At 45.0% G+C, this 14204-nt stretch overlaps 1 protein-coding gene across 1 annotated transcript; it reads left to right on the plus strand.

The window, feature by feature from the left end:
* Window positions 1-1046: 1046 nt before the first annotated feature.
* On the plus strand, window positions 1047-3780 carry LOC138513774 (macrophage-expressed gene 1 protein-like). The gene has a single exon (XM_069628865.1). It carries the CDS (start codon window positions 1116-1118, stop codon window positions 2982-2984), a length of 1869 nt encoding a protein of 622 aa, XP_069484966.1. The 5' UTR covers window positions 1047-1115; the 3' UTR covers window positions 2985-3780.
* The last annotated feature ends 10424 nt before the right edge of the window (window positions 3781-14204 follow it).

Consider the following 14204-nt stretch of genomic DNA (forward strand, 5'->3'; position numbering starts at 1 on the left):
GCGCTTGCAAACAAATACTACCCTGTTCTAAACCCTGCCGCCAATACCTGCACAACTGTGGTAGCCCCCAGGTATGCTGGGTGCGGCTTTGCCAGAAATCGCTGTTCTCTTGGCCTTCTCTGCTGTGCAACTGCCAATATATTTACTATACCATAACTACCTGAGCTTCTGACACCGTCCACTGCTCCCTATGCCTGCTTGAGGTATCATTACATGGAGACTGTGCTTTAATAGGCTCCCTGCAGGAGGGGGTCTTTTATTTGTTTCACTGAACTGCCAATACTGATCCCCTAGGACTTTTTCCTATGTCTTGTGCAGCCGCGTGTTGCAAAAGCAACTTACCTGCAATCTACCGATTATACTTGTGCAGCCTTGTGCTGCTAATGTAACTCACTTGTAACATATCTATTACGACCTGTGCAGCCTTGTGCTGCTTATGTAACTCACTTGTAACTTACCCATTTGACTTGTGCAGCCTTGTGCTGCTTATGTAACTCGCGTGTAAACTACCTATTGTAATTTGTGCAGCCTTGCGCTGCTTATGCATCTTAACTGTAACACATGACAACATCTTGTTACACGATTTCCACTGTAACTAGTGCCTAGATGCCTCAGGGCATTGTGCACTACTATACATGTAAAAAAACAATAAAGAAAATAAAAAACAATGTAAACAGGTGTCATTCCATCGCTGCCCTTTCAATGCCTACCAATATGTTGCTGATATTTGGAACACGTACTTAGTGCTTGCCATAAGCATAGTTTAAGTTACATAATGAATACTTACACATAAACATATTGGCACTGAGAATGTGTGTATTTAATTTAATAATGTCCATATGATTTTGCCTACGTACAGACCGTTAAAAATAAAAGAACGGTTTCATTTCTTTCAAACTGAAACCATTTTCCTTTCCTTCATAAAGAAGCAGCACCTAGGAAACGAAACACATTCCACTGTGACACAATGAGACAGCGAGGCAGGGAGTGCCAGGCCACACCTGTCCCCTGATTTTCCTTGCCCCACCTCTTCATGCCTCCAGTAGCCTGGCTGAAAGCAGTGCATAAAAGCTGAATACTCGGCACCTGCAGTCACAGAAGTCAAACTTTTCAATATGCGACCAGTCACCCATATTCTTCTCCTGTTATGGATTTTACTGGGCTTGGATATAGAAGGAAATGGCCCCTGTGCTTCAGCGGAGAGCAGTCTGCCTTCGAGTCTCTGGCAGTGTAAAAAGTCTCTGGGTGTCCCGATCCTAGAGGTACAGCCCGGAGGAGGATGGGACAACCTGCGGAACCTAGATATGGGTAGAGTGGTAAGCGCAAGTTACTCCTCCTGCAAGACCACCGAGGATGGCCTCTACATCATCCCTGATGACGTCTTTGTGATCCCTCAGAAACAGACCAATCTGGAGATGAATTCTGAGATTGTGGAGAACTGGCGGGAGTACAAGAGCTTCACCTCGGCCTCCATTAATGCCGAGACTTCTATCAACTCCCTCATCAACGGCAAGTTTTCCACAGAATTTCAAAGCATGAAAACCCATCAAGTCAGAGACGAATCCTTTACCACTAGGGTTCAAGTGAGAAACCTGCGCTACTCGGTCAAGTCTAGTCCCAAATTCATGTTGGATCCAGTCTTTAAGAGTCAGTTGCTAGAGATCACCAACCAACTGGAGAACAATCAGATACACATGGCCAATTTCCTGGCAGAGATGCTCATCCGGAATTATGGCACTCATGTCCTCACCAGTGTGGATGCAGGTGCCTGCCTAGTCCAGGAGGATCATGTAAGGTCCAGCTTCTTGCAAGACAGTTCGTCCAAAAAGACCTCTATCACTGCCTCGGCTGGGGCCAGCTTCCTGAGCCTAATCAACTTTGGCACTGGGGCCAAGACCAGCCCTGGGAACTCTTTCACTCACAACTATCTGGGAAACCGAACCAGCTCCAGGGTGGAGAGTATTGGAGGTCTTCCGTTTTATCCCGGCATCACCCTCAAGACATGGCAAGAGGGTATCGCCAATCAGCTAGTGGCTATTGATCGTTCAGGCCTGCCCATACAGTACTTTATCAACAACCAGACACTGCAGGATATGCCTGAGTCAAGCGTGCAGAGGCTTTTGCAGACAGTAGATGCAGCTTCCAATTGGTACTACAAGGTCAACACCTACCCTGGCTGCACAGATGCCACCTCTCCAAAGTTCAACTTCTATGCCAATGTCAATGATGGATCCTGTGATGACACGATGACCAACTACACCTTTGGTGGAACTTTCCAGAACTGCACTGAGGTTAGTGGGACAAATGCGAGTGTAATATGTCAGGGTCTGAAATCCAGGAATCCCCTCACTGGAGATTATTCCTGCCCTCATGGTTATGCCCCAGTTCAGCTGATCTCCCAAAACAAGGAACAAGGATTCAGTAACTCGGTGTGCCATGACAAGGGTTTTTGGCTCTTCAGCCATCAGGTCTGTAGTGATGCCTTGCAGCTATCCGTTGCCCAATTCACTGCCTACTGGTGTGTCTCTCAAGAGGACGTCCCAGAGTACTCTGGGTACCTTTTTGGGGGCATTTATAGTAGTAGCATGATCAATCCTCTGACCAATGCTCAATCCTGCCCTTCTAGCTTTTTTCCCCTGAAGCTCCTCGATGACCTGAATGTCTGTGTTAGTAGCAACCATGATATGGGGTATCAACACTCTGTCCCCTTTGGGGGCTTTTTCAGCTGTGAGGAAGGGAACCCTCTGGCCTTATCTAAGACGTCCACTTCTCTAGAAAGTACGCAGGGGCCTGAAAGTGAAGCCGCATCTCCCAAAAAATGCCCTGCAGGATTCAGTCAACACCTGGCCCTCATTAGTGATGCATGCCAAGTTAACTACTGTGTAACGGCCGGCCTATTCACTGGAGACACCCTGCCATCTGTTCATCTGCCACCTTTCTCCCGCCCACCCGTCCTGAACTTGGGTGTTGACAAACTTCTCTAGGCATGGAGAAGACCGACTGCTCCTGATGCCAGCACCAACGTATGGAAAGTGGCCAACATTGCAGATACAGGCAACAGTATGAGGATTGTTCATGGGGCTGGTGGGCTCACCTCTGCTTTGTAGGCGGCTAAGATCACAATGGGAGTCACAACCGCTCGAGCGGCTGACGTCATTGCCATGCTACTGGCAGAAGATCAACTTAGGCGTAGGAGTATTTTACAAGGATACAAAACTGTTTTCTTTTAAAATATATCGGCATTTTGGTTAAATATACAGTGACCTATTTCAATTAAGGGGAGAAATTATGAAAAAATGTGTAGAGCAATCTAAAAATGTCGATTTATTTCAGAAACGTACTTAGATTACTTTTGTGCATGCGTAGTAGGCTTCCAGAACATGCCATTTTGTCGATTTCGTCAAAATCAAGATATGATGTAAGACTAAAATCATCTACTATGCTACTGTCCAGGCCAGGGGCCTCAACGCATTTCAATGTTTGGTAAATGTGGTTATGATTTGGTACACATTGATACGTACAAGCTTTAGCTAAACATCTTGGGGCAGGGGGTCTGCGGCTTTAATAAATGCAGTAAATAGATTTTTAAAGAGGTGTGAGATAAGTAAACGGGGATCTTACAGTTTTACGTGCATCCTTTTATATATTCATGTGTGGAAATGTATGAATTGCGTACATTGTTAAGGTTGATTTTAAAATGATGTCTATGCAATTGTAAAGGTTTGATATAAACCAAATTCAATAAAGAAAAATAAAAAATACGTACTGAGATGACATACAGATGAAGTATAAAAACTGATTCATTTTGAAATTCGATTAGAAATTATTTGAACTTTTTTTTTTTACATGGGTCAGACCTTTTTCAAAAAGTAATATTAGGTTAAGAATTAGTTCGAATTATTTCATCAAATATGCGAGATTGAAATGCATGCCATTTTGAGATAGACACTGAACAGACAAGGAATGTGGGATGGTGGGGTGGGGGTGAATTTAGTGGTTTAAATCAAATGTGTGTTTGAAGTCATAATATTATTTTTAAAACACTGTTCCCATAAACAGTAGTGAAAAATAACATGATGTCAAACCTTGTCTCTTTTATCGTCATTTGCATTGCAACGTTTGGGACAGCTTGATGGCAAAGTGCATTGATATTATGGTGATGTGTGTCCTATGTCATGATATGTGCATTAAAGGCCTGGATCAGAAGGGGTAAGGATGGTAAGGTGGAAGGGGTATATTCACCTGCATGCTAAAAAGGGGGCAGCACCTGGAAGGTGTGCAGCAGAAAACTGTCTGCGGTACACCGTATTAGGCAGGAGCTACCTTACAAACAGATGCGCAGTCAAATTATTTCATGTCTGTTCCTGGGAAGAAGTCCATCGATCCTCCCAAAGTCATGAGGGTTGCACCCCAAGAGTCAACCGAATGAGCCCTACGTTCACGGGAACAAACTCCCCCCAGTAAGCTATTGGCCATCATCCCATCCCTTACTATTGCCTCTCTATTCAGCTCATTTTCTCCAACACCCCCCACTCCCACGCCCTTCATTTTCTCATATTTCTTGCTTTTATCCTGGTTTCGTTTTTGGCCTCGTGGTCTGTCTCAAGACCAGTGCTTTAAGTTGGGTGGTAAATTGAGGGGGGTGCTCTCATTAGTGGGCGTGGCCTACGTATGAGTGCTTAGGCCATGCCCCCAACTCAAGCCCCCAGCCCTTGCATTCAAGGAGCCATGGTTAAAGAAATGCCTGCAGGGGTCACTGCCCCTCCCAGGTAACCCTTTAACCACACAGCTCCTTGAATGCAATGGGCTGCCTGCTGCATGATGTCTCGTTGTTCTGAAATAGGTGGAGGGCTAGATAGGCCCGCCTCTCTTTTTGTTTCTGAGTGAAGAGCTAACACGCAGTGGAAGCCCTTTAACCAAGCACAGTTAAAGGGCTTCCTGCTCTATGTTAGCTCTTTACTCAGGAACCAAAGGAAAGGCTGGCCAACCCACCTCTCCTTCTATTGCTGTATAAAGAGACATCATGCAGCAGGTTTAGCCGAAGCTATGTTCGGTTTCACGGCTGACTTCAGGTGTCAGCCTTTTGGATTAGAAAAATGAAAAGGCTGCAGGCAGCCCTTTAACCATGCAGCGCTCTGCTAGATGGCTGACTGAGTGGTTGCGTGCTGGGGATAGTTGGGGGGAGCCCCGGAACGGCCCTGGCTCAGCAGCCCATCTCAGAGACTTCCGGGGCTTGGCCTAGCCCAGGTCCGGTCCACTTAAAGCCCTCAAGACCTAATGTTTCATCCCTCTTCATCCTTGTGTCTCCTGACCCCCATTCCACCACCCCATCAATATTCCAGCGGCCCCCCAAAGGTCTTGCACCCCGTGGCACCGTAATTTGACTCTTGGCTGTGCAGTAGGCTTGTGGGTCCTGCCAGTACTTTTCATGTGGATGGACCTTGTAGTTCGCCACAACTGTGAGGTGGCTGCAGACATCGAGGAGTCTCGCTGCACATAACATGACCGTAGTCCCGCCTTAACAGAGTGCCAGCCTACTTTATTCTCCGAAACTTGCTGCAACACCCTTTCTACCCTGGAGGCGATGTCACCGCTAAGAGCAGGACCCACCAGGCAGGGGCGTTGCTAGGGGGGGGCTAAGGGGGCTATAGCCCCTGATCTTTTGGTTGTAGCCCCGGATAGAATCTCAGGAGCTACAGCCAAAAGGCTAGCTAGCCCCCAGTCCCAACACTTCCGACATCAGCGTAGCCCCGGGTCTTCTCCAGACCTAGCAACTCCCCTGCCACCAGGGCCTCCTGATTAGTCCGCATGGGCACCGGCCTTGGTTTGTTTAAAGCGCACGCTCTAATATGAAAAAAACACTCATGCTCTTTTCAACTAACTGTTAATTCCAAACATCTGCAAATTCCATTTTATAGTTAGGATTGTCATGGGAGCAAAAGATCACCGACCAATCTTATTTTGACAAAATGTTCAACATTTCCGAGCTGTCCTTCTACTAGCGAGATAATGTCGATCAACGTTAATTCGCTGGTATTTTTAACAAGTGGGGTTTACAGAATGATATAAACACATAGACGTGAAGAGCTCGGTACACAGTTAGTTTGAAAACAATACTCCCTGCTCCCACATCCGCCATCCCTGTGTGGGAAACTCTGTAACACAGTGAGTGCACTAGATGTCTCCAGAACATGTTGTGATGCGAGCGTCAGCTGTGAAAAAAGGACGACACATCATACATCCCTCACCATTTTACAAAGTATTCCATAAAGTTTTGACGTCATGTTATTTTTCACTACTGTTTATGGGAACAGTGATTGTTGGTAGCGGCCTCTTTCCTTTGCGGTCCTACGTGGCGTGGCTTGATGATCATCCGTGTGAATCTGCGTGCTTGGTGTACGCTGCAGGGTTCTTTCCTTGCATTGCATTGTGAAGTACCAGAGCCGGTGAACTGTAAGCTTAACTACTTTATGGCATCTTCCAAACGACCCAGTGCTCCCTCCAACATCCACTCTCTGCCTTTCACTCACTCTCCCAACATTCCCTCACGCACCATAGACTCCATACAACAGCATGCAGGAGCACAGGAGACAAGGCCATCACCCCCCCCCTTTTTCCCCAACAGGACAAAACAAAAACAAAATGTAGGTAACACAACTAGAACATTATACAGAAACATAGAGCAAAAGATATGTTCTAAGAGAACACCCTCAGTGTTCCTGTGAAACTCAATGGAAGTTCCTCTACAGTCAGTTCATGACATAGGGTCTCATTACGAGTTTGGAGGTACCCATGCCCCTAATAAGGGGCATGGGTACCTCCAAACTTGGGTCCGGGTTCCCTGAATGAGGAATTACCGGGCCATTCCAACCTTGGAGGACCCGGTAATGCCTCATTCAATTTATCCATCCCCATTCCCATTTGAGCCCCCATAGGGCTCAATGGGAATGGGGAGGGAGCTAACAACGAGCCCGTTAATAACGGGCCCGTTGTTAGCACCCTGGTCCCCTTGAGGGACACGCTAAGGACGTCTGGTCTGACCAGACATCCAGAGATGGTCCCGCAAGGGAACCTCGTAATAGGGCGGAATGGGATTAACGGCACCGGCACCTTTTCCGGTGCAGTTAAACCCATTCCGCCTGCCTCGTAATGAGGCCCATAGTCCTTTGACCACACCAGATGTTTCTTCATTCTTCCTCTCGCAGCAATAACTTGGTTACTCACCGCCACACCCTCCTCCTCTCTTGAACTAGCAACCCTTTCTTCTGCACTCCTGTTCTCCTCAGCAGCAGCACCCACATCAAATAAATCACTTCTATCATGCCAACCCACTCCAACATCCTCACCACCTATACACAGGCCTTCCCATCTCCATCTACTTAAACAATCCTTTTTCCAAACGGACCCATCCTGAAATATTACTGCATTGTGAAACACTTCCTTTACTCTCACAGGACTGGAATACTTGGACTCTCCCTTCCTCACCAGTCTTCCCTTCCTTATCCTGACTAAATCACCAAGCGCGATACGTCCCTGCACAGAACCACCAAATACCTCTTAACTCTAGCTTCAATTACGCCTCCCCTTGATTTCCTGCCATTCAACTATACTGGATTCATAGCAGTGTTGGCCTCTCGGCCTCTCATCAACAAAAATGGCGACGTTCTCTAGTCAGCTCGAACAGATGTCCTCAAGCTCCATAATTTTTCCTCTATAGCCACCTCTACAGACATGTTATTTCTGACGGCCTACTCCACGGTTTCAGCAACTACCTTTTTACATCTCTTCCCAAGGCCATTGGTTTGTGAGTGATAGTTTGCGGAGAATTTCCAAAGGTTGCCAACCAACCAGGAATACCTTGCCATCTCGCTACTCCTGAATTGAACACCATTGTCACTAATGACAGTGTTCGGGTAAGGGTGGTCAGCGGGAATCTCCTTTCACATCACTCTGTAAATAGAGTGCCCGTATGACAGTCCTGCCATCATTGCCCGGCTGATGTAACTGCTGTTCTCACAGCTGGGCATGACCCTTCTCATATCACCTTTGAATGAATGTGAAGGTATCTACAAACTAAACACCACTTTCCATAGGAACTTATAGCTCTTGCCCTGAAGATGGATTATTAGATATCTGAAATGCATTGGCCTTATCTAAATCTGAAAAGAGCTATTTTGGATTTAACGTTAATCTGCTGGCACATAACCACTCCACTTGTGTGAATGTTGTAAACACAAATTTGTTACTGTTGGAACCAACTATGATTTGATATGTTCAGTTGTACTTTTGTTAAAAAACAGTATTACAAGCATTATAGTTCTGTCTTTAGAACTTTATTTAACCTGTTTTTGTTTTATATTATCACTTTTCCAATTTTGATGAGATAAAGACTCCACTTTTCCACTAAGAAAGATGTTGAATCATTGATTGTACCTGTTCACCTTACTATACACCCAAAGTTGTGTGATTCTCAATACATAAAATAGTTGTGAAATATACTGGTCTACGTATGGGTTCCTGAACGTTGGGTGACCTAGACTAGAGACCATGGGTAAATCCTTGTGACTCTCTGTTCCCCAAGGAGTGCATCATAGGGCTACTGCGTGGCAACATACAGTTTTGTTTTGCATAGTACTTCTTTGTCCCACGTGGCCTTGAGACACTTGCCCCTTTGCACCTGAAATTCTTTCAAGCAAATGTTCTCTTGACCATTTTGAAAATGTTGGGATTACTTATTGTGCAATACTCACAATCCTGTGCCTCCCTCTTTCTCTTTTGCACAGTCTTTGGGTAACCCTCTCTTCTGAATACATGCTCCAAGAAATGTATGACATGAGATGCACCAACCTTCCATACCATTTTAATATCAAGCCACTTAGAACAGTAATCCACCATGCCAATCAAAAATCTGTTATCCCTATCTAGATTGCCATATGGCCCAACAATGCCAATTCCAACTTATTCCCAAGGCTCCTCTGGCCTTCACATAACCACCGGCTCAGACTTACATACATACAACTCTTGTCCGAGTTTTAACAGGGCCAACAACATCTTAAAAACCTTTCAACTTGAAGATTCACACCAGGCCACTAATACTTGGATCAGAAATTTGGTTTGGTACCTGTTGACCCTGGACGCCCCCAATGCGCTCTCTCAATTACACGTCTATCAAACTCTGGGGCGGTATCAATTTGTCACCTCTCACCAGCAAGTAATCTTTAATGGAACACTCATCCATAACTTCCCAATACGAGACACATGCCTCATCCAACAAGCCTCTACTCAGCCAACTTCTCATCGTATACTCCATCACTTTGCACAGCACCTCATCAGACTGAAACTCCTGGATCCACCTTTCTCTAGGAATAACATCCAAATGTAATGCAACAACCTCCGAATCATCAACCTGAACCTCCTCCTCCACCTTCAGGGGTAACCTGGAGAGACAATCAGTCACTTTGGTCTTATTACCAGCCACATACTTGACTTCAAAATCGTAATCCTTTAACCGCATGCTTAATCTTGCAAGCCTGACCGTTGCTTTGCACATACCTCATACTGAGAGAACCTTCACCAAAGGTTTGTGATCAGTGCATATAGTACATTTTCTGCCCCACACATACTTCCTGAAGTAACTTACAGACCAGAAACAAGCCAACAACTTTCTTTCAATAACAGAATACCAACTCTCCACCTCCGTCGCAGCCTTGGATGCATGGCAGATGACCCTCTCATGTCCGTCTTCCATTACCTGAGACAACACTGCCCTAAACCGATGCCACTGGCATCTACGGTGAGCTTGGTCTTCCTACCAATTACAAATCCTCCTAGACTTAAAGATTCACACAAACTAGTCGTTATGCACTCAGCAGATTTCTCCCATTCGACACTCCAATCACAATTCACCTCCTTCTTTAAGAATCTTCTCATATGCTCTGTCAAAGTTGCGTACACACTTCTTATAATATTCGCATAGGCCCAAAAATGATATGAGCTGTTCCTTGTTCTTGGGCTGCGGAGCACTCTTGATGGCCTGCATAGCGTCACAACCGATCCTGAACCAAGGACTCCTTAGTGTGGATGATGATTTGATCCCTAATCAGCTCCTCTAACATAATAGCAGCCCCACACTGATATGTTTGAGCAAGCGTCTTGAAGGCAGAGACATACTCTTCCACTGTTTCATCCTCTATCTGTGACCTGGTATAGAATTATACCTGTTCATGGCGACATTAATTTCTGGGGCATAATATTTATCTAACTGTCTTAATGCCCAATCATGTTCATCAAGATCACCTGCTTCATCGCCAAACAATTCTGGAAATTCTCTGTACTTGCATTGGCCCACTGGCCCCAAAGCATGCTGCAACAGTAATTTCCTTTTCTGTGGAGTTGCCCCCACTTGTTCAACAGTTTTAAAGTTATTATTTCAATATTCTTTCCATTCTTGCAACAATATAGTGGGGTGACAAGGATTTGGCAGAAAACATACTGATGGATGTACTTTGATACCTTGCATGTTGTCAAGTTGTCATGTCTAAAAAGAAATTCACTTGGTCCAATTTAAAAAAAATGTTTTTGTACTGTACATATATGTGAGCAAGGTATCACTAATAAAGCAGGATCAATGAAGGCAGTGTTCCTTTTATTATTAGTTCTTGTTGTACTGTGAAGAAGAAGAGTGCTGCGAGTAATGACGATTACCACCTGTTCCTGTACTTGTCCATAGAAGATGGTGGCACGTTGCGTGACAATCGTAGGGTGCTTTATTCTAGTCCCGTAATCACAGCTGCTGCCATTGGGGCTTGCGAGAGTGTGACAATAAATGTGCTTTAATAAAGATGCTGAGGCCGCGTTACTTTGTTTTCCAAATTAATTTTCGCCGCGCTTGGCCCAACTGTGTACTGCGACCCGATGCCTACTGCTGCAATGGAGATTACTGTTAGGGAGTATTCTCAGAAATGTGCTATTTTCTTCCACCTTAGAGACCCCCAGCAACTTTGCTGTATTTTCAGGACTTGACCTTTTAACCTGGAGAGAGTGAGACCCTTTTTCCCACTCTCTCATGTATTTTAATGTGATTTTTGAACACTGCGTGTCTTTTGGTTGTGGAGTATGAAAAACTCCATAGGCATCATCTTTTACATTGTGTCACACAGCACCTTCAGTGCAGTGACACAGGGAAGTCTTTCAGATTTCCCAAAGGTTTAAATACCTTCTCTGGGATAAACTACTGTTTCCCAGAGAAGTAAAGTGAAATTGACTTTACTTACCATTGTAACTTTCTAGACCCAGCAAACACTATCTTACAATAGGGTGCTTGAGGGGTTACCTAGTATCCCCTTTATCTAGCTTCTCATGCAACATTTTTAGTTTACCCTTTTCTCACTGAATGGCTGGTGGTAGAGGTTTCGATTTAACTGCCATAGTGTGCATTTACCATGGGCTGCGTTCGCAGCTGCAGTAAAGCACCCAAGGGTGTCAATTTTGTAAAAATGGCCCGGTCTTCTTTTTTCGCCATTTCTTTGTGGAAAGGTCCTTCTTAAGATTTACTCTGCACGCCAAACCAGGTTTGGTCTTTTTGTTAATTTTGCCGTAGGCGGGATTCACAAGTGAAGCCCGCCTCTGGCTCCAGGGTGTCTGGGGTAGGCAGGAAGTGAGGGAGGTGCCAAAAACTCCCTGTGCTTAGTCTCCTAGGAGACCCAAATGCACTCTGTAGTGATTGGCTGGCTGACTGTCCGGCAAGGATAGCCACCCTGCTGGGTGACTGACAGAAAGGCTGGAATGAATGGGAGAGAACTGAATAAAAGGCAAGTTTTTTGGCTTGGAAGGCAGAGTCGACCACTGGACGAAGGAACCGAAGAAGAACTTGAAGAGGACGCCTGCTGCAACTCCTGGACCGTTGGTTTGCCCGGTGAAGCCCTGCTGCAGTGCAGAAATTCTAATTTTGCATCGACAGAGTAGCCCCTGCAAGGATGACTTCTCCCCTTGAGGTGGTGGGACCAATCAACTCCAAAGTAAGCCACCTGGACATCCATCTCGGAGTTGGTTCACTTTCCACAGAGTTGCTGCTGGAAACCGTATAGCCAGGTAGAGGAACACCAGATTGTGTGCATTGCTTTTAAGATGGCCTAGAGGTTCAGGAAGATCCTCTGGACTTCCAGGAAGCAGGGGTGACCGCGCCTGAGCCCCCTCAACAGAGTGCAGGACCCCAGAAGCAAGGGAAGTCCATCTCGACAGCCAGGAACCGCAGTGTTGCTATTTGCGGTAGACAGGAGGAGCTGAAACACTGAACAGCCACTGAAAGTGAAGTTTGCCGGTTTTGACCGTCCCAGTGCATTGTTGGAGTCCCCTGACGTGCTCCCTCTTGTCCCCACGATTGAGGCCCAGGAACAGTGAGACCTGCAGAGCAGCACAGAAATAGAAGTCATCTGCTGCATCTTTCCTTCATTTCTAAGGTACTGTAAAAAGTCTGAAAGAACTTACCTCTTGATGTAGAGTTGCTTGCATCTTATACCACTCACAAGTCTAATCGGCTTGCGGCCCTAAATTTGATTCTTGTTTTCATCAAAGACTCCTAAGAACATGTGCAAATACTTTTCCATTTACCTACCAGAAGTGCTTCATCCTATACAAGACTTTTTTCCCTTTGACTTTGGTTTAGCCTATTGAACTGAATGACTCTTCTAGGGGGATCCAAAAGTATTTGCCTGCTAAAGAACATTTGTGGTCTCTTGTTGTTCTAATAACCTTTACCGTTTGCCAATTTCTAACAGTATTCTAAATGCCAACAGTAAGATATTAATGCCCCCAGCACCCTAGTTATTGAAGTCACCTGTGGGTGTAGGTTGTGTCTGTGGGCCATCCCAAAAGGGTCTTTAGTATTTTAGAAACTAAGAGTGCACAGTATTGAAGTATATTTGTGTGTTACTATTATCGTGCTCCCTTCTGAAGGAGGCTTATTCTAACTGACTGATAAATACATTAATAATTGTTTATACAAGAAACCTTGAGTGTAAGAGTTTATTTGAATACTTGAAACTGTGAATCTCTGTGTAACTCCACTACAGCTCACACTGACCCCTCTTGAAATAAGCCTGGCTGCTCAACAAGCTACCAAAACTGTGTAGTACAAGCTTACACCAAAGGTTGGGTTTCCTATACCTGTAGTCTGAGTTGTTTGAAGTGTTCCCAGAGGGTACTGCATACAAACTTTGCCTAACACTGGTGGCAGGTGGTGTAGAGTTGTTATATTGAGAATTTGCTTTACTTTTGTTCAACTAAAAACCTTCACAAGGCTAAGCTCCACTAGAAAATCATTTGTAACATGCCAGATATGGATAACTTCAGGCAGGAATCCCTGATCATTTTAACAGTAGAATAACTGAAGGAAATGTGCAAAGTCAGGAATCTCCCTGTTAAAGGAAAGAAAAATGAACTAATTGCAAGATTATTGAACAAAGTCTGGGTAGTAGGCCTGTCACAACTACTATCCCAAGAAATGTGGAAAATGATAATGAGGATGATAATTAAGAGTCTAACTCTAATATTGTTGAAGAGTCAGAAGAGTTAGAGGATTCTCAGGAAGAGAGCCCCTCTTTACCTCAACAGGCCCTTATGCCTCAACCTTTAGCAACAGGTACCCTACCAGGTCCCTCACTGAGTCCAGAATCTGTGTCTGTTGAAAATATAACACTTGAGTTAGAGTTCAAAAGATTACAGTTCCAAGCTGAAACCAAACATCGGGGCATCAAACTAAGGGAAATGGAAATGCAACATGGTCTTGAAATGAAGAAATTGTCTCTTGAAAATGTTTCTATCCCAGAGTCTTCTAGGTATTCCAGTCCAAAGAGACCTTGCATGCCTAAGGAAGCTGTGAGTATGTATGAGGTGAAACTTGATATTTTGGATTGGTTGGTTGCTTTTGAATATAACTATGGAATTCAGGGTTTCACAGGGAATCAGTTGATTCCCTGGCTTTTGTCTAGGCTCCCCCAGGTTGCAACTGATGCTGTAATGGAGGTGGGGAAACTTGAAAGATTGGAGTATGAAAATGTGAAGCTAGCTTTGATAGCTAGATTTGGGAAAACCCCTTCTCAGTAACGTAAGACGTTTAGGACCCTCAAAAAGACGGATGGTACCCCTTGGCCTACCTGGGTGTCTGAATGTTTGAAAAACTTAGATGGTTGGGTTAAGGGTTACAG

The sequence above is a fragment of the Ambystoma mexicanum genome, chromosome 12 (genome assembly GCF_040938575.1).
Source record: "Ambystoma mexicanum isolate Mex_15411 chromosome 12, UKY_AmexF1_1, whole genome shotgun sequence".
Classification (NCBI taxonomy): Eukaryota; Metazoa; Chordata; class Amphibia; order Caudata; family Ambystomatidae; genus Ambystoma; species Ambystoma mexicanum.

What these genes read in the sequence shown, in the direction of transcription:
- LOC138513774 (XM_069628865.1), top strand. Translation starts at nt 1,116, where the DNA reads ATGCGACCAGTCACCCATATTCTTCTCCTGTTATGGATTTTACTGGGC.